Raw genomic sequence first — 19951 nt, forward strand, 5'->3', positions numbered from 1 at the left:
AGCTAGAAAAACCAAAGGTTGACGAGGTGAAAGAGTTTAATTACCTAGAAAGCCGAATTACCAACGATGGACGAAGCGAGAAAGAAAAAGTCAGCAGAATAGCACAGGCACGGAGGGCTATCTACAAAAAGAAGAATATACTTACAGCTGAAAATACAATGCGTTAGGATACAATGCATCCGACGGAGCATTTTTTATGGATCATTACGTATGGAGCATTTTTCTCTATCTCAGCGAGGATGAATGATGTGCATGAATACTGAAGAATGATGAAGGTAAAATCGATCGACCAAGTAATCAGGAAGTTCTAAGAAGAGTGGGACATAAAGGAAGTCTTCTGTAAGACCTAAGGAGAAGACGGCACAACTTAGATGGCGAATAAAAAATTAAACTTTGTTTTTCCACAGAATATATTTATAATTACACGACCATGGTTTCGACGCTCCGCGTCATTCTCAAGCGACTGTACTTGTCGCTTGAGAATGACGCGGAGCGTCGAAACCATGGTCGTGTAATTATAAATATATTCTGTGGAAAAACAAAGTTTAATTTTTTATTCATCATGAGTAAGTTCCACTCAGTAACGCCTCAAACCACCAACTTTAACTTAGATGGCTGCATTATGAGGAATTTTGAAAACAATCATAGATGGGCACGTGGGAAGGAAGAAGGGCAAGGGATGTTATAGAATGAGTTACATAGGACAGGTTATGAAGGATGTAAAAGAGAAGAAACAATTCACCGAGACCTGTGAAGAAGCCGTGATTTGTCGAAGGAGGGTCACCAAAAACTTACGCATTCCCACTTCCGAAGGATGGGGAAGCAGCTCTTTTTCATGTGGGAGAAGGTGGAGCGGTCGGCGTAGCGTCATTCACATTACTGCCGGCGTCGAAAATTTACTTTAAGAGCTGTAATGCTTCTTCGTGGAAGGCAAGAGAAAACAGCCAATTTATTAATATTAGCAGTAACTCCAATAGTTATTTTATTAAAAAGTATGACGGCATTTTCAGGAGTAAACTAATTCCTTATTAGAATATTCGGGCGGGGGCAGCCCGAGAGAATGCATCGATTAGAGGTGATTTGATTCTAAGGTTAGGAACGTGAAACGTGAGGTAACATCAAACCTGAAGGTTGAAATGCAAAAAATGGACATATTACAAATCATTGTAATGAAGAGGGAGGAGAAAATTTGGAGTGAAAGCAGCAGGATTACACACAAAGGATCTGCAAAATGGCATTGCCGAAGTTAGGAACTGTAGCGCTGCGGTGTGGAAGGCAAAGGAAAGCCAGTACATTAGTATCCTGAGAAGTCGCAGCAACTCCAGCCCACCATCACTGCCCTACATATTATGCGGACATGTGGTATCGCGCCTTCATCTCAACTGATGCCCTCACAGCTTCCTTCGTTGATGGGAAAAGAGGGACGGATGGAAATGGGTTTTCGACCCGTCGAATATGAGAGAGAGGGCTGCGTCAAGAGAAGGGGAGTGGGTTCGAGGGCTATTTTTGGATGCGCCTAATTTCTTTTACATGAGGTCCCCCGAGGAGCACTACTTCCACACCAATTTTCCTCTCCCACAACCACCCCGGCTACCAAAATCTCCCGCATCCCGAACTAACACGAGAGGACACCTACTACATCTACATAATACCCCGAAAGCCGCCTACATAGGTGTGTTAGGACGCCATCCGTTAACAAATGAAAAAAAATGCTCTTAACAAGAGCCTAGCCTGTATTAGAATACTAGAATTTATTTGACGTCTCCGAAAGGAATCTAGGACTATCCGTTCGACAAAATATCTCTCTAAATTAATCATTCCGGTCGGACCAGGAAATATAGTGGGGTTCTAATAAAGTGTTCTCGGTATCACTCTGATAGATATCTATTCTCTATTGCTCAAGCAATTTAAGCCTAGCGCGCAGCCAGCGAGTCTTTAGAGGCTGCTAGCCTAATGCGCTTAACAACTGTATAGCACTTTCTGTACGCCCGTAGCAGTTTTTGACGAATCGAGCCTCTTTCCTTTGTACTATTTTATTAAGTTTACTGGTTAAATCCTTACGCACTGGATCCCTTATGCTCGCTGCATATTCAAGGTGTGGCCGGACGAGTGTAAAGTAACACCAAAGTAACACAACAAAAGTTATATGTGATCTCCACGATAATTTCGAAGTTATTGTTACTCCCAGATACAACGGATCATCTCGTTTCTTCCCCGAGGAGTGAATAAGACCAGACTGACCAATCACCAGCGATGAAAAATATGTATTTGCAATGCTATGAAACTGGTCACATATATATATGACGATTCCAGAGGCAATTTGGGGAGCGGAGAAATCTTCTGCGGAGTGTAGGTACGCGATACGCTACATCTAAATAGGTGCCAAACAATAGTTTCTGCAGGTGGCAAAATGGAACTGATTGATAGGCCATAGCATAAGGCGCTGTAATCAGATGAGAAATAATTCAGGGAAAAATTCGAGGAAATGTTTCCTGAGGAAGGCCGAGTGATAATTACTTGGGACAAAAAAGAACGATAATGAAGAAGAAGAACACCAGGGAACTAAAGGAACTGGCTCGAGACAAGGAGAGATGAAGGACTGCATTATAACGACCTTGGGGTTGCTAAAGCTTTGAACACAAAAAATGAACAAATAGTTCTCGGTCTTCAGGGCAACAAATTTTGAACTTAATAACTTATGTTGCGTATGGTTCCAAACAGAAGTAAAATGGCTGCAAAATTTACAAATACTACTCGGTTTCTGGATTAAATTGTTTTCCCCGTCAAAAAATGTTTCTCTTCGATAATTTCTTCCTCCTAACCTCCGATTTCTTCTCAATTTTTACGGATTATTGAGAATAGTCGAAGCATATTAGTAATAAATAATTCTACCCCCTTTAATTCGAGCAATTCGCCCAGTGAGGGTATGTATTTTTCAAAGGCATTCATGGGCCACCCAGAATTAAAACTCGGTATCCTTCCGTCACCAGCAAAACGCCAACCACTGAGCGACCTCGCTGCCCCTGAATACATATTAGAGCGGATAGAAAAAAGTAATCTCTTTCCGTATCGAAGTTGCCCCGTAGGAGGAAGTTGCTGACTTCCATCAGCTTCTGGAATGCACAATGCTTCCATTATCGATATTAACGTACGATAATAATCTAATTTTACCTTGGAAGGCGAATAACCAGCGATTGCCGGAACAAGAAAGAAATAGTCCGTAAAAAATCGCAGATGGGAAACCTATTTACAAAAGAATCTACTTATAGCTGAAAATACAAATACAAGTAGAGAAAGGAGGAAACACTTTAATCCTACATATGGAGCATGTTCCTCTACGGGAGGCAGGCTTGGAAGTTGACAGGAGCAGAGAAGTATAGAGTGGAAGCATCCTAAATGGGGTGCTACCGAAGAATAATGAAGATAAAATGGATCGACCGTGTAAGTAATGAGGAAGTGGTAAGTACAACGGGAGAAAAGAGGAATCTCTTGAAAACGTTTAGGAGAAGAAGGAACAGCTTAGTAGGTACATTATGCCATATTACTGCGGCCGCATTATGAACGATGATGGCCGGATGAAAACAATTATAGAAGCACATGTGAAAAAAGAAGATAGGCCAGGGACGGATACAAATGAGTTACATAGGACAGATTGTAAAGGATGTAAAAAAGATTAATTACGTCACTATGGAAAGGCTAGCGGATCGGAGAGCGGAATGGAGAATACTTACTGTGAATTGAAGAGGGGAGATCATGAAGGGAGGAGAACCTGCCAGAATATTTCTTAAATACTTTTGGAAACCTACCTTTATTGGTAGAATAATTTCGTAAGTACATATCGATGACCAAGTTCTAACAACACGTATCTCAAAAAAAGCATATTTTCAGGAGAGCAAGAAAACGATTAATATTTGTTAATTACACACTGACATTAAAAACCAAAAGTTCATGAAATTGAAAAAGAAGCATTCATTTGAAAACAAAGTTGTTTTTTTGCTTGTATTTTATTTTTTAATGTTATAACGCTTTGTTTAAGATGCATGTTTCAAACTGGCCGAATTTGAGATACGTGTTGTTAGAACTTAGCCATCGATATATAAATCACACTGCGACGTCTGACCACGATCTGGTGGTGACACTCTCCTATCTTCCCCTGTAAGCTGGAAGCCGAGACTAAGGGTGGGTCCCTTCGTGCGCGCCTACACCGCTGACGTGGAGGTATTTAGCCACGCAGTTCCCACTTCATCCCTTAGAGGATAAGGGATCGCAATCAGGCCTCCCAAACAGATCCCCTAAAAATCCATCCCTTCCTCCCATTGAACCTCATAATTTCACCCTTGGTCGTCCCTCGACTTCTCCATCTCTGAAGAGCTGGCGGGGACCATTAAGAGAGGCCCTCAGAGCACCCTGCCCCCAGATTCCTCGCCATGATGTAATGTCCCTCTTCTCCAAATACTCCTCGTGAGACGCGAAGGGTATGTCCGAATTTTGGCTCTAACTCGGATGGCGTCTCACGTTTAACCAAATACTGGCACTGTTAGTAAGTTCAATAAGTGACCGTCCTTCGGCGCGTAAGTAATGGCTCACTTCCATGGTAACGGTTCATTTTCATCGAGTCGTTATTGCCTCAAGAAATGAATGACTCATTTGTAGATCCAGCATCACTCCGAATACCGTAATTTTATTTCGTAAATACAAAGTAAGACCGGTATAAAGTCGACCGCGGCGCGGCGCCACCAGTCCATTTGAGGCTACTGACAGACGAATTATATTTAAACTCACGGAGTTTCGTAATATTTTAACTTCCAACAGAAGAATAATACCGCCAGCAAAGACGTAAATTATGGCTGTGTCAAATGGGCATTATCGTTAATCACACGTTTCACTCACAATATTTGGTTAAAATCAATGACCTCTGCTTCAGATAGATAATTACAGTAAAATCATCCATCAATAAATGAAATTAAAACAATATATACATAAATATATCACCAACGAATATAATGTTTAACCATGCGGTAAGCATTGAATACCTCAAGGCTCTTACATTAGACTCGAAAAAGACTTTTAGTGATCCCTCCGGATAGTTTGTACTTTTACTTTGCAGCTCCATAGCCAGCGGAGAATTCAGGGGAAAATACAAGACATTTAATCAATTTATCAAGAAGATATTATTTAATTCCTCTACCAACTACAAATATTCGCCATAAGCCGCTATGAAATACAATAGAGTAGTCTTGGATTGCTCCCTCCTACCATCTGACGTCCAGCTTAACCCGTTTATGCCTAGTGTTCCATTTTTGGAACACCTGATGTGACTTTCTAATTTAATGACTACGACTCATTATACACAAATATGCCACGGTTTTTCTTTCTGTACCTCTTTAAAAAGATATATTGTATTATAAGGCGCAAAGATTTGGTCAATTTTACCAACCCATCGCAGCCAGTATGTTGAGAAATATCGGTCTTTTTTTTCAAGGCATTTTTTCTGGGACCATCTATAATGTTATATTAATAACTATTTGCCATTACGCCCAAATGTTGTAAATTTTTCCCTGCATGTTCAGTAATAGTTAACCTACAGTGCTTAGTGAAGAAAGTTTTGAAACAACGTATTTTGTTTTAGTTAAAAGCTTTTATTTAACAGTGTTCCATTTTTGGAACACTAGGCAAATCCACTACTACTATACGTGCATTCAGGCGCACTGAAATATTCACTTTAATTTTAAATCAAGTAAGTAATTAGATGTGGAACAATTAATAATCTTCCCAGTTAATTGCTGTACACTTCTGCTCATCTCATTCATGACTCTTCTGACGAGAACTTTTACCTTTTTTTGATACCGGATGGTGATACTACTGAAAATGGCTGTGCATCGGCTTCTGCTTCGCCGCAACCTCTTCTTGCTCAAAGAAAAAAGGTAACCAAAGTTGTGCGCAAAAGGAAGAAAGCCGATCTGACTGCCCAGCCAGTAGGAGGTAGAGTTTCAGAAGAACAAATCACGAAAATGAAAAATCCCTACAGGATATTTAGAACTCTTGCTGGATATTGAAGTGAGCCTTGAACTGACTGTTGGTGTTTATTGGGAATACTTTTACTGAGTGGCTACGTCTCTGTTCCGAGACGACATATGTTTTGGGAGCAAAGACCAGATAGGCATTATTCTCTAGTTAGTGGTGCAATGAGACGTGACCGATTTGAAACAATATTTTCAAATTTGCATTTTGCTGACAATTCTAACTTGAACCACACGGACAAGTTTTCCAAGCTGCGACCTCTCATTGAGCAACTGAATGATAGATGTACGCAATTTGTACCACATGAAATATACTCCAGCTTTGATTAGGCCATGATTCCCTATTTTGGTCGTCACAGGTGCAAACAGTTCATTCGGGGTAAGCCTATTCGGTTTAGATATAAATTCTGGTGCGTATAGGCTACATTTGCTGGTTTCAACCTTATCAAGGAAAAAATCCGAACACTCAATACCAATAATATGGTGTAGGTGCTTCAATTTTTTTTCAATTCACTGAGGCACTCACAACGCAGCATCCCGGTAAATACCATTTTGTGTTCGACAACTTGTTTACAAGCATTGCACTCCTTGATAAACTTCATTCAATGGGCCACCAAGCAACTGGCATAGCGAGAAAAGATCGCGTAGACAAACCTCATTTACTATCTGATGCTACCCTAAATAAAAAAGATTGGGGCACATTCGATTACCGAATTGATGGAAAAGGCAATATTGTTTGTAGATGAAATGATAAAAGTGTTGTAACTGTTGCATCTTCTGGTGCCGGTGTCAATCCTTCGGAACAGTCAGTCGTTATTCTCAAAAGCAGAAAAAAAGATACAAGTTACTCTGCCAAGTTCAATCAAGGTATATAATCAGTATATGGGAGGTGTTTTCCGAGCTGATTAAAATATTGACAAGTATCAAGCATCAAACCATGGAAAGAAATGGTACTCGAGCCCTCCGGTTATTCTGCTTTGAGCTGGCTTTACAAAATGCTTGGCAATTGCATAAAATAAACGATGTGAAGCCAATGGATCTTCTTGAATTTCGTCGCCGTGTGACCTGTCACTATATAGAGACATACGGTAATTCTGCTGAGCCTGGTGGGATAGGGAGACCATGAAATCTATGAATCGTAAACTTGACTCACGTCATGACGGCATGAATCATTAGAATGTAAAGCAGGGAAAGCAAACTCGCTTTGTCAAATACCATAAAAATACCACTTTTCAATGTAAAAACGGCAATGTATCCTTGTATGTTAAATGTTCACCTGGATATCATTCTTAATAGTGAGTTAATAAAAGTCTGAATCAAATTTTTGCATGCTATCAATGAGTACGTCATAGTAGTGGATTTGCCTAGTGTTCCATTTTTGGAACACATCGTAATTAATGATTGGCAAGAGATACATTGTTTTTACTTTCGGATATTGTTTTCATACGTACTTCTATCGACAATATGTAAAAATCAGGGTGAAATTCGCATTTTTCAAACCTTCGGCATAAATGGGTTAAAAAAAAGTGAAACTAAAAACAATGAAAACGCAAAGAGCTTGGTGTCTGGGAAATAACTATCTATGCTTGTGCCGCTATTTCTGTAATTAACTCAGAAAAAAATCGCAAGAGAACGCAAGAATATTTCACTGACGTTAAAATATAATTCCCCCTTGAATATTATTATACAGGAGTTTTCATTGATGTGCATGAAACATTTTAGAAGAATTTAAAACGAGTGCAGTGACTAGTAGTGTCGCATTCGTCTAAAAGCGGCATAGAGGGAAAATGAGTGATATTTCGGCCCGCTCATCTAGTCTTTTCGAAGCTTGGACCGCGTTATTCATTGCTACCGAGGTTAGAAATAAAGAGTAAGGTCAATTTTCTCCCTCTGGGTAATAGCGGTTTATGCAGAGACCACGGAGAACAGAAATGCAATTTAGGGATTTCCTTAATGCAGAAGTAAGGCACAATGGGTTTCATCGCGGATTAAGAGCGGCGATATAGCTGGTGCGAATCTTCGCTGCGAATGGAGACAAAGCGTTGAATGTGATACCTATTCATTAAGGCTGGTTGCGAAACTGCTCGCTAACTCTAGTAGGACTTACCCAGTGTGTAGAAACGAAAATGAAGTTAACGAAGAATAATACGGTGGAGACGAAGTCCTGGCTATCGAATTAATTCATTCATTTTAGTTACTTGTTTAATTAAATGGTGCTCGCTGCTGACTTAATTCCTCTAAAATACGAACATGGATTCTAATTAAAAGGTTCCCATGCTTTAGTAATGTTTTTTTTAAATCCTCAAATGCCTGACCCTATTTACACATGTATTTTTACAGTAATGAAAACATTTTTTAGAAGCCAAATATGTTTTTTGCTGACATTTCAAGTATAAGTTCTTATGTCAATGTACCCCAAAGAAAATTCTCCTCGATACATTTTTTAAGATTAAAAAGAATTATTAATTTTCTCAGTTCCTCGACTATTTTTGATTAGAAATTCTACTGAAACGGAAGCGGGAGTCGATGCATAAGGTATTTTTAGATCGACACATAAACTAAACTGACACGTGAAAGATTAGAGTGAATTTATATGTGATAATCAGATATTATTTTTAAAGTATAGATTGGTGAGGATCTACCAATCAGAGTTTAAAAGGATATAATAATTTGATGAGGAAGGATCATACTTTTAAGATAGAGCCTCCGAAGCAGTTCTCAACTGCGCTAAAATTTTCCTTCCCACACTTAGGGATAGAAGACTGGAATGGTTTTTCCGAGAAAATATTGGATAAATTTCCAATTAATACTCGCATTTATATGACGAGGCTGAAACTTATTGAATTTTGAGGGATTTTTAGCATTTAGTATTTTATATTTTCGACTTAATGTATTTTTGTGCTGAATTCTAACACCCGACCACATGGTCGACTAGAGGCAGTTTGTTTAATTAAATAATAATATTTCATCATACAGATGCTGCATTCGAATCTTAAAATGCATCATTTTGTGACTATCTATTGCAGTATATGTTCACCGCGTGTATGCATGTACCTCTTCTATGCATTGGCACCTCCTTCACATGAAAGTTTTTATGGTGATTGGTGTCCTAAAAATCGTATGGGCCATCGTTACACCACAATACAAAATGAACCAAGTTATAGTTTAAAAACGTGGAGGGAAAACACTTGTCTTGCCCCGAATTTCTGATATGCTTTGTGGCAAAGTATAACGAGGATAAGCTTCAATGAAATTATATTTAACATTTCACTGCATACCAATGCTTGAGGATAGCGAGAAATGAAAAATATGAAGCGCTATCCTCTTAGATTTTTGGAAAAAATGAACATTGATAGGTACCAAGTAGAACCAAGGAACCCTTAAAACCTTAGAGTTAATTAATAATATTTAAAGTCTTAGCTATCTTTAGGAATCCGTATCTTATTCTAATTGAAAATATATAAAATATTACTTTCACTTTTAGTTTCCACTCAATGGAATATTAGCATTATGTGTGGATATCTGTACTGCTCCCTGATATCATGAAGGTGGGGTTTGTTATAACATTGCATTCACAAGAATGTCTACAAAAATAAAATCATCGAATGGGAAATAGAAAATGAGAGGACAAAACTTCCAACAAAAGAAGGAATCTCCATTTCAGCTAAATTTTTGCCTCACTGTGGGAAGAAAGGTGGAATTATTAGATTGACCGTATTGCATACCGATATCCTGTTACTCAGTCACAAGGTAGCTGAAAGGATATATATAAACTCAATCCTCTAAACGAACCTACGGCTCGCGATACCTCAGCGGGAACATCTCACTCTCCGTGTTGAAAAGGATCAAGGGAAGTGAATTGCTAGTCTACGTTTTCCGTTTGGCTTGCGCTGATATCACTTAAGTATGGAGCCAACCGCACCAGTGGAGCCCTTTAAGCCTCAAGACGGGAGATTTCGGTGAGGTATTGAAAGGAAAGGTGGGTTGGGGCTAGCCTCACGCTTTTTCCCATAGAGTTCCTACCTTTCCACCCACCGAAGAGGTAGCGCCTAATAAATCCGCCACAGGGATAAAATCACGCGGTGGCCAGGGAAAGGGTTTATTAGAGCCGAGGTTCCTTCCGTAAATACCTTCGGGGATTCAGCGGAGAGGTTAACGGGATATGCACCGCGTGTGTTATTCCTTGTAGACAACAGATTTTCCGGTATTGCAGCAGGGTTTTTCAGGCCAATGTAGTTCAGAGAGGAGGTTTCGACCGTCTTTTTTACACATCCGTCGCAGTCAGGCGTCTTCTCATTGGTCCATCGGTTTTCTTATTCTTTTTATTCTGATTTTAACTCATTCGGAGCCATCCCTTGCCCTTCCTCCTTGCCAGCCGTCCTTCTGCGATTGTTTTCATCATGCCATCATGGCTCATAATTTAGTAGTCTAATAAAAACAATCGTCGAAGGAATAGAATATAATAGAAAATTAAATTTATTATTCCGGGACAAGTTTGTCCCTTAGGAACATACATGGTTATAAATATAATAGAGTCAGAAATATTACAAGAATAAGTAGATTTACATTATACATCGATGTCACAGAATGCGACTAAATATATGACAGAGTAGAACAAAAAATACATATCTATATATAATTATTAGCAAGACAAACGTATGAACACATAAATACATCTGATTTTATAGAATGCGTCTAAATATATGTTAGAGTAGAACAAAAGATACATATGTGTATATAATTATCAGCAAGAGAAACGTATGAACTCATAAATACATCTGATGGACAAGTGGAAGGGAAGAAGGGTAAGGGAGGTTCCCGAATGAGATTCACAGGACAGGTTATAAATGATGTAAAAGAAAAGAATTACGTCGCTATGAAAAGGGTGTTAGGGCAGATAGGAGAGAGGAGTGGAGAACTACGTCTAACCAATCTTAGGATTGTTGACTCATGACGATGATGGGGTATTCTTGGAATCAAAGGGGCTAGTACGCTCGTTTGTTTGCGGGAGTCGCACGATCAAATCTTTTTACGGCCTACTTACCCGCAACTTCAGAGTGTAACTTAGGTGTTGACGAAAAGTGATCGGATTTGAATTTCTGAAAGGGCGGGAGGAGAGGGATGAATTGCGAAAGGGGTCGGGAGCTACAGGAAAAAGGTTTGTCCTCCCTCAATCCATCACATTTGATTCGTTGTGCGGCCCAACTATGAATCTTGAAAATGGCGAGCCACGGCAAAATGGCTTTTCGATTACCGGGTGAGACAATGAGGGTGCACAGCGGAGAACTCCAAATACTCCTTGTTAGATACGAGGCCTCTTCGCTGCCTTCGGAATTTGAGTGGCGAAATGATCGATAATTCAGCCAGACTTTAGTGTTGTAAATCGATTAGTATAGAGGCATCTTTTGTAAGTGCAGAATACATACAAGAGACTTATAAATGGTACCTAAATTTGTTCGCAGAATATTTTCAGCAAAGAAAACGCATTATAAATATGGAATTAATTATTAATACTCTTAACAGTCCTTACAATTTTTTTTAACCATTTGACGCAACTTCGTATCTCCCTTCGTTGTTCGCGTAATAATTCACGAAATTGTGAAATTTCACGATTTGATCAAAAAGTAAAAGTGCTCCGTTCGGTATGAAAATTGGTTTCTCCACGTATCACGTGATCGAGATTCGAAAAAGGACGTTTTTGAAAAATCGAATTTTTTGACCCCCAAATGCAGGAGGCAGTTGGCAACTGGGGATAGTGTTGATGGAATGATAGGAAAGCAATAAAAAATGATAGGAATAGATGGAAAATTTGTGTTCCGACAATTTTTCCAAGGGATTTTAGAGGGGGTCGATTCTATGACTTTTTTCCGTCGCACACCCCAAACATTTGTATAAATCAGTCAGTCAGTGGAAGGAAGTGGATTTTATATATATCATAGGACAGCAGAGTAAAAAGAGATTAATGCGAAGGTGCGTACAAACGTATGGCTCTAATTGTAGGATAATGACACACGCCATTAGGAGAATGTCATCATATATATCTGCGCCATGGGGGAGGAATTTTAAACCGGGAAAACGAGGCAGTTTGTTTGGGAGGGAGGAGAAATTAGGATCCTGTCGTGGGCTCAGGGGCTATTACTAGCGTCATGCAGGGGACATGTATAGGGGTCATTGACCCAATTACGAGACATCCCCGTTCATTAGGGAAGCAGGGGCCTCTATTTTCCGGGGGCAAGAATGATGGGAGAGGAAGTTGGATGCATACGTCATCATATTTTATGGCGTGATTTCGAAGCGGCTACAGACAATTGGGATCGTTAGGTCGTTGAAAAAAGAAGAGAGACCGGAGTAGGAATGGTACGAGAATCTCATTCTGGTCCGATTCCAAATACTCCTTGTCAGATACGAGGCCTCTTCGCTGCCTTCGGAATCATCGATAATTCAGCCAGACTTTAGTGTTGTAAATCGATTATTATAGGGGCATCTTTTGTAAGTGCAGAATACATACAAGAGATTGATAAATGGTACCTAAATTTGCTCGCAGAATATTTTCAGCAAAGAAGAACGCATTAGAAATATTTATTTTCAAAAAAGGGTGTTAAGTAGAAAAAGGAAGATAACGGATTCTCTGAAACACACACACAGTGGCTAAACACATGAAGCCGCATTTACACTATGTAACACTGTCATAAAATAATATTAAATAAACAAAGTTATATAAAAATTTTCAAACGCCTAAACTAGACTGCAAATAAATTATATGAAACTGTCATATAACTTTTGATCTTTACCAGCAGTGAATAGGAAACATGTAACAGTTATTTAACACATTTTTGATGTTATATACCAAATATTATGTAATGTTTTTAGTTTACCAATGTACATTCCTAAAAAATTGCATTATTGCATATCATTGTTATATAATGTAGCACCTCTAATTTGAAAAACTGCATTCCATTGCAAAAAGTTGTACAACATTCTTGTACAACACTGTTTTGTTACATAAAGTGAAGGTAGCTTAAGAGATTCTGGAACGGTGGAAGTTGAGGAAAGGTAGCAGAGATTATTAATTGAAAATCGCGAATTGTGGACCTTAAGACAACAGAGGGTTGACGCGAGCTTCTTGAATGTATTTTTTTCATATTTGAATAATTAATTCCAGGAAAAAATATATAATACATTTAAGGAGAGGTATCATGTGCAAATAAATCAGGATTCATACCTACTTTTTATTTTCAATTTCATGTAATTTGACCTGATTTCCCGACCGATTTTTTAAACATTTCCCTTCCTTCGTATTAATCGCAAAGTATTCACACACAGGAATTTTATGGATAGTTGTATTGAGGTTAACCGTGAGATAAATTCAAGCAGTAGTAAGTAATAGTAGCAGATATGAAGTCAAGTAGCGTCTAGTTCGTGCCGCGTAGCCAGGACAGAGACAAGGTCGGAGACTTTCCACTTGTATGCAGCAACAAAACGACATTTATGCGCGGAGGAAAGAAAGGGAACTGAAACTTAATCTGAGCAAATTCAAGGCTGTACACTTCTTACATAGTTCGTCTAATAATCCCCATTTGTATGCTGAATTCCATGTTTATTAGGATGGTGTCAACATAAAGGCAACAGATGATGTGAAGTTTCCATTCCGAGGACCCTCAGTTAAGTCCTGCAGGTGGAAGATATTTTTCGTAGGAAACTTCGTCGTGATATGTGTTGCCGATGGACACTATGCCGGGTTTTTTCCCCAATCCATTTACCTCCTTATTGGCCTCCTTATTAAAATTATCTCAGCCATCGCCCGCCTCGTAAGAAAAAAGCAGTACTTGGCGGAATTGGTTCTGATGTAGTTAAAATGACATCATATGTCCCACAAGGATGCGTAATCGGCCCCCTTTTGTTCATTATATAAATGGACGGCCAATGCTCTCGAATTAGCAGTAAAATGTTTATTTGCTGAAGACTTTGCAACCTATCAAGGAATTAGAGATCTGACTTTGAAATTCTATAATCTGATTGAAACAACGTTTATCTGTGGAGCCAAGAGTGGGGAATCGAACTTGATTTGAGTAAATGTACGGCGGTACACTACTTATAGAGGTCTATCAAGTATCCCCATGAATATGTTGTGGATTGCGTAAACATAAAGGCGACGGTTTAATTGGAGTACCTGGGAGTTACAAGAACTTCGAACCTATTGTGGTTAACGCGCATAAGAAATATTTGTGGCAGAGCCTTGAAGAAGATAGATTCGCAAATAATGTTATGGGTATATTCTCGAGTGAAACAGTGAAAGAGAGTCTCTTCTTCGCACTCGTTCAGTCATACTTTGAATACGCAGCGAGCACATGGGATCTGGCATAGATAATATTAATCCGTGAGCTTAATAAAATACAAAGGAAAGCTGCACGATTTGTCAAAAACGACTACGGGCGAGCAAAAAGTGTTATTCAGTTGAGAAACGAATTAGGCTGGGAGCTGCTAGAGACTCGGAGGCTGCGCGCTTGTTGCTATTTTTATTTCCAAATCTGGTATGAACCCTGTAAATATCTGCGAAAATGAAAAGGAGACTTCGTTGATTTCCACAGATTTATTTCGTCCGCACGACATGTTTCGAACGATTGACCTCTTTCATGTTCGAATATTAATTTCCACATAGTTCAGCCTAATACAATTTAACTGTAAATATTTGTTTCTGATAAAAGTTTTCACGTCGTTGAGGTCCGCAAAAGTACATAACTTCTACCGCCTCTACGGGGCGGGAACTCATCAGCGAACGAAGAGATTGGACTTTCTTCTCTTGCCTTCTTAGAGAGATTGGACCACGTTAGAAGCGCTGTCCACTTCAGCCTGGCCTAAGGACACCTTCAGCACCGTAGGTGAAACGTCGCCATCAAAATGACAACGTGGACGGAAGTCTACCCTACTGCGAACCTTTTAATATCTGTGGTTCCCCAATGAAAAAAATCCCAGAAATTCGTCTGACCTTCGTCCAGGTGATCCAGGTGGCGCCTCTTCCGTGGTGTTGGGGGCGTGTTGGGTTGGGAGGCGCCGCTGCATTCGCCCCCCGGCGCCAACGCCCCCGCGTCGCCGCCCGAGGCCCGCGACGCGCCGCCCCCGCCGTCCGCCACCACTCCCCCCGACGGCGAACTCAGCCACATGTGGAACAGCTCCGAGGTGACCGAGTCCCGCTTGCCGCGCGGGATGGCCGCCGGCACCTCGCGAATGCCGCCGCCCCGCTCCTCCTCCTCCTCCTCATTGGTGCCCCCGCTCGGCGAGGAACTCTTGTGGAGGCGACCGGAGGGCGACGTGCCATCGCTCTGCAAAGGGAGAACACAAAGAAACACAGTAAGTACACATTGTATTCGCAAATCCAATGGCCGATGACGGCAGCACTAGCACTGCTGAAGAGGTGATCGGGTGCAGACAAGGAGGTTGCCATAGCGTAGTTTCCTTCATCAAAGAAAACGAAAGGCATTGATTGCGATTCGTTACCCACCATTAGTGTATTCATAATATACAAATTATTTGGTTTTAGAAACACCGGTTTAGACGAATGGCAATGGTCCATTTTTATCCTCATTTGAAAAAGGCTAGATTGACGCACATGCGATGCCACTCCACGTGACGTCATAGGGACCTAGTTTCTATATGAGTAGATTGGAGTTTTACATCGTCTGAGATTACCAATGCATGCATGAAGCACAAAGCTCAGGGAAACATGTCTTAATAATCACCTATTAAAACTGGCTAAGTTCGGAAAGTTTTCTTCGTTTGATAAGGTATTAATAATCCTTAATTTAGCCAAGCGCTACCAGCTAGCAGGGTATTCTGCTACCTGCTAGCATCCTGCATCGTATCAGCGTTCAAAGCCTCGCCCCAAGGTCACCTCACTTGCGGCAGCGGGAACCAGAACAACGTCACACGGAGTTTTCCCATCGTTCCTACTTAGCCGTCGCGTTTTCGCGCGCTTGAAATATTTCACTTTTCATTTAATCGCGAAAAATAGATATCGTCATTTAAAGATCTAAAAGCGTGAAATACATACTCCAGGAGTAATAAACCTTTGATTTAGGCAATAAAAATAATAAGAAACCACCCTATTAGGGATGAGTCGATTCCACTTTTTTCGATTCTAATTCCGATTCTTTCTAAATGATTCCCGATTCCATCGATTCTTATTCATACTAACAGGTAGGATATTGATTTTTCAGTAGATTTGCTATCATTAAAATGTAATAACTGATTAGAATAACATAACAGTCGGCCTCGGTAGCAGCGGGGATATGTCCTCGCCTACCATTCCGAAGGTCGCGGGCTCGAGTCCCGCTTGGATAGGTTTCCCCTTCAAGAGCATGGGTGTGTTTGTTTGTCCGTTGTTGATTGTTTAAACTCCCGATGAAAAGGCCACATTGTGCTTTTTTCGGTAGTAACTGATATAAATAAATAACAAAGACAATTAAATGACCCAAAAAGAATATTTATTAAAAATGGCGAATACGTATTATAGTGTGTACAATGTTCTCAGCTTTAATGAAATAATAAACACTTCAACACGTTGCAGACATAAATTGTTAACCTAATAATGCACAGTGCACAATGGCTATGATGTTTGGCGGCCTTTATGCCCCAAGCTTATAGCCATTTTCAAAATGTATATCTTTCAGGAATTGATGGAATCTGAATCGACTCGGGCGATCGAATCTCGATTCCTATTCAGTGCCCGAGAATCGGTGGATTCGAGGATCGAAATTTGGAATCGACGCATCCCTAGTTGGATTGTTGATGGAGGCTTCCGCGGAGTGGTGCAGTACGCGCATCTAGTCTTCCTCGAGGTCGATTCATCTTCGTGACGACAGTTTCGCCGGCGCTGCAGAAGGTATTTTCAGGTTTCACTTCAAACCTCAAGACGAGTGCTACAACGCCGGCGAAACTGTCTCACGATGGCGAATCGACGCAGAGGACAATCCGGAAGCCTGCTGCACCTCAAGAGGTTGGAATTTCCTGGAGAGGGCCCCACTGGTTCCGAGCGTGGAGTCAAGTGTGGCGTGAATGGGGGTGCTTGGGTAGGATAAGCCCTGCCTACTTTGTCGAAAGCATTGGCAATATAATACGCTCGATATAGAATTTTTGGTAAAATTTTTGTCGTTACTCGTTGATACATAAAAATACATTATAGGCTTCGCGAAGTTATGTCCGAAATATTTTTTCCAGGATAAAAAATATTATTATCGATCACCACGGTTACTTTCTGAAAACTATATAGTATCGGATATGTTGCATTAATGAAAAATATGCTAATGTAAAATGGCCATTTATTGTACTTCTACCAGTATTTAATTTGATTACAGACAATAGAAATCTAACCTTCACGAACTGGACACAATCATAGAGCAAAAGTGTGTATACGAAGATATACCCACCACTAAAAATGCTAATAAGGTACAGAGTTCATACATTTAATAGCAGTGCCATGAAAGAGCGGACAACTTCGATGACCATCTCCGGCGAAATAAAAGCGATTATGACAGCAGCTCTTCTATAACTTATGCACTCACAGTTTCTCTACAAACATTAATTGTGACTAAGTCGAAATATTTTCAAACTGAGATTGCGGAACCCATACCACGGTATAAACTCGTAAACAGTGCCTCTAGATATTCCAATTTCATTGGGTGCAAATGAATGTATGCATTAAGATAATTCAACTGTCACTGACCGAATGGGGGAGAAAAATTCGACCGCGTCTGGAAGACATGATGAATAGGCAGATCGAGTGAAAGAAGAAAAGAATAATAATGATAAAGAGTTTTCAGCCGAAGAAAGTTCGTTCGTTCTGGAAAGGGTACGATCCAACGGACTGCTCCTTGGAATACGGGACGGGTTACACACGCACAAATTTCGCTCGGGGGAGAATGAAGAATTTTTCATGCGGTGTGAAACTTCCTGCGGGGAGCTGTCGAGAACTTTATTTGCGGGATGCAGTGAGAATTATTGCCCCCTAGCCCGCCTGCGGGAGATTTTTTTTCACAAAAGCCAAACACGCTTCTTCAGTGGCTATGTCGTATGATTATGAGTTCATGCAAGGAAGAAATTTTTTTCAACAGATGAAGACGTGTTGAATGTCTGCTTAAAGGAAATCCGAAACGCACCGCAGCGTAGCGAGACTTAGTGAGTTAACTTTGCATAAAAACAACCAGGGTTATCTTAGTTCTTTCTTTACTTAGTCTCTTAGTTAGTTTACTTAGATCTTAGAGTTAGTTACAGCAAGCGTTTCGCGATTTATATTTCCCGATGGTGGCAGCATTATCAACGGTAGATAGATGATCGAGTACAAACTGCCATATGTATTACGTGTTTACGATTGTTGTTGGTGTTTTTCATCGTTCAGTTTTTCATATTTTCTACAAATTAAGTCTTTATTTTTATTACAATTATTTTTTAGTCCATCTCAGTCTATACAAGAATTGTACAGCAACCATAACGACACCAAACAAGCATAACTGCCTGGCAACCACCACCAATACTATCTATAGAGATGGCTTTGATAATTGATGTCTTTGGGCTTGTAAATACAACAACGTTGGCCAGCAGCCTTTGAATGAAGGCACCAAATTCTCCAATCATCCAATCAAGAGACGAACTACAAGCAGTATGAGTGATATAGCTCGCCTGCAGGAGTATCTCCCGACTGTTTTTTGCTCCAGACAGCTAAATTCAATATGAATCCTCATGAGGCTACATTTTCAATCTCGTCAGCGAAGAATATCAGCTCCAATGCTATATCTAATGCAAAATCACGTGATAGTTTCGTAATTTGCTCATCAGTTCAAATCCTCTCGTCCGATACAATCCACAAATTTCCACAGGGCAGAATGATGCTTCGGTAGAACAACTGACTAAAGCACTCGACGAGAATCCGGGTTCGAATTTCGGTCGAGGTCGAGGCGAATGATTTATTTTTCTGTGGAATGATTTGTGCATTGCGGGTGACTCCGTATTTATCCTCCGTAGTAATCACAATGGCTGGTTCCGGTATACTTAAAATAATAGGTAAGTTTAGGTAATAATTTAGCAGAATTATACATTTAATTAAAAAGGAAACAACGTATGAGAGAGAAAATAAAAATGTTCTCTTTAAATTATTTCGAATATTTAGAAACTTTTATCTTTGAACCGTGATAAATAACTCCAAATTACAGTTTTAAGCAGTTTTGGAGCGAGAAAAGGAAGCTCAGAGGAGATCAAAGTGGAAGGCGTCGACTGCCTGGCGCGGCTTTCAATTGGCTATATTTATTTTTTCCTATTTTAAAAATTTCTTCGCGGTCTGTAAAAAATATAACATTGGTCCAGAAAAAGACCACCATTCCAGTCCAATTTACCATGGGATTTATTAAAAAAGGAAGAGTAAATTAATCTAAAAGGAATAAAGAAAGATATTAATAAGGATGCATTTAAGATCTATGGTATTTCAATACCATGTATAGCTATCGCATATGATGAATGAAAAAGTCGAGGAAATTCTTTTCAGCATGGCATTTCATTTTGATTACTTGCTTTTCAAATAAAAAAATAAAAGCATAGAAATCAATTCAGCAAAAAATTATGGCTTTCTGTCTACTATAAAAATGTTTATGGAATCGTATACCATCTATTCATTTTTTTAATACGTTGTGAGAGGGTGTCCCCCCTTCATCTACCTCTGTATTTTATGATAAAATAAATTTTAACAATTCTGACGCCACAACATTTGATGAGAAATTTTTTACTCATAGTACCGCATAGTACCTGCATTAAAATGTAATATTATATCTCCCAGTTTGTTGCTCACCTAACTCTTTTGCAGAACAATAAATATTCACAAAATCATATTAATGAAATGAAGATTTCATAATAAGAGTATCAACATACAACAAATAAAAACTCAACTT

The 19951-nt window shown here is 39.7% G+C and overlaps 1 protein-coding gene across 2 annotated transcripts in view; it reads right to left on the bottom strand.

The window, feature by feature from the left end:
- Positions 1-19951, bottom strand: part of LOC124154553 (cGMP-specific 3',5'-cyclic phosphodiesterase-like) — a 304329-nt gene that overhangs the window by 91837 nt on the left and 192541 nt on the right. For both annotated transcript variants that reach the window (XM_046528364.1, XM_046528363.1), the window contains exon 5: positions 15007-15340. In XM_046528364.1, the coding sequence (XP_046384320.1) occupies positions 15007-15340 (334 nt within the window). The remainder of the gene's footprint in view (positions 1-15006; positions 15341-19951) is intronic.

This window comes from Ischnura elegans, chromosome 2 (assembly GCF_921293095.1).
Source record: "Ischnura elegans chromosome 2, ioIscEleg1.1, whole genome shotgun sequence".
In the NCBI taxonomy this organism is placed as follows: domain Eukaryota; kingdom Metazoa; phylum Arthropoda; class Insecta; order Odonata; family Coenagrionidae; genus Ischnura; species Ischnura elegans.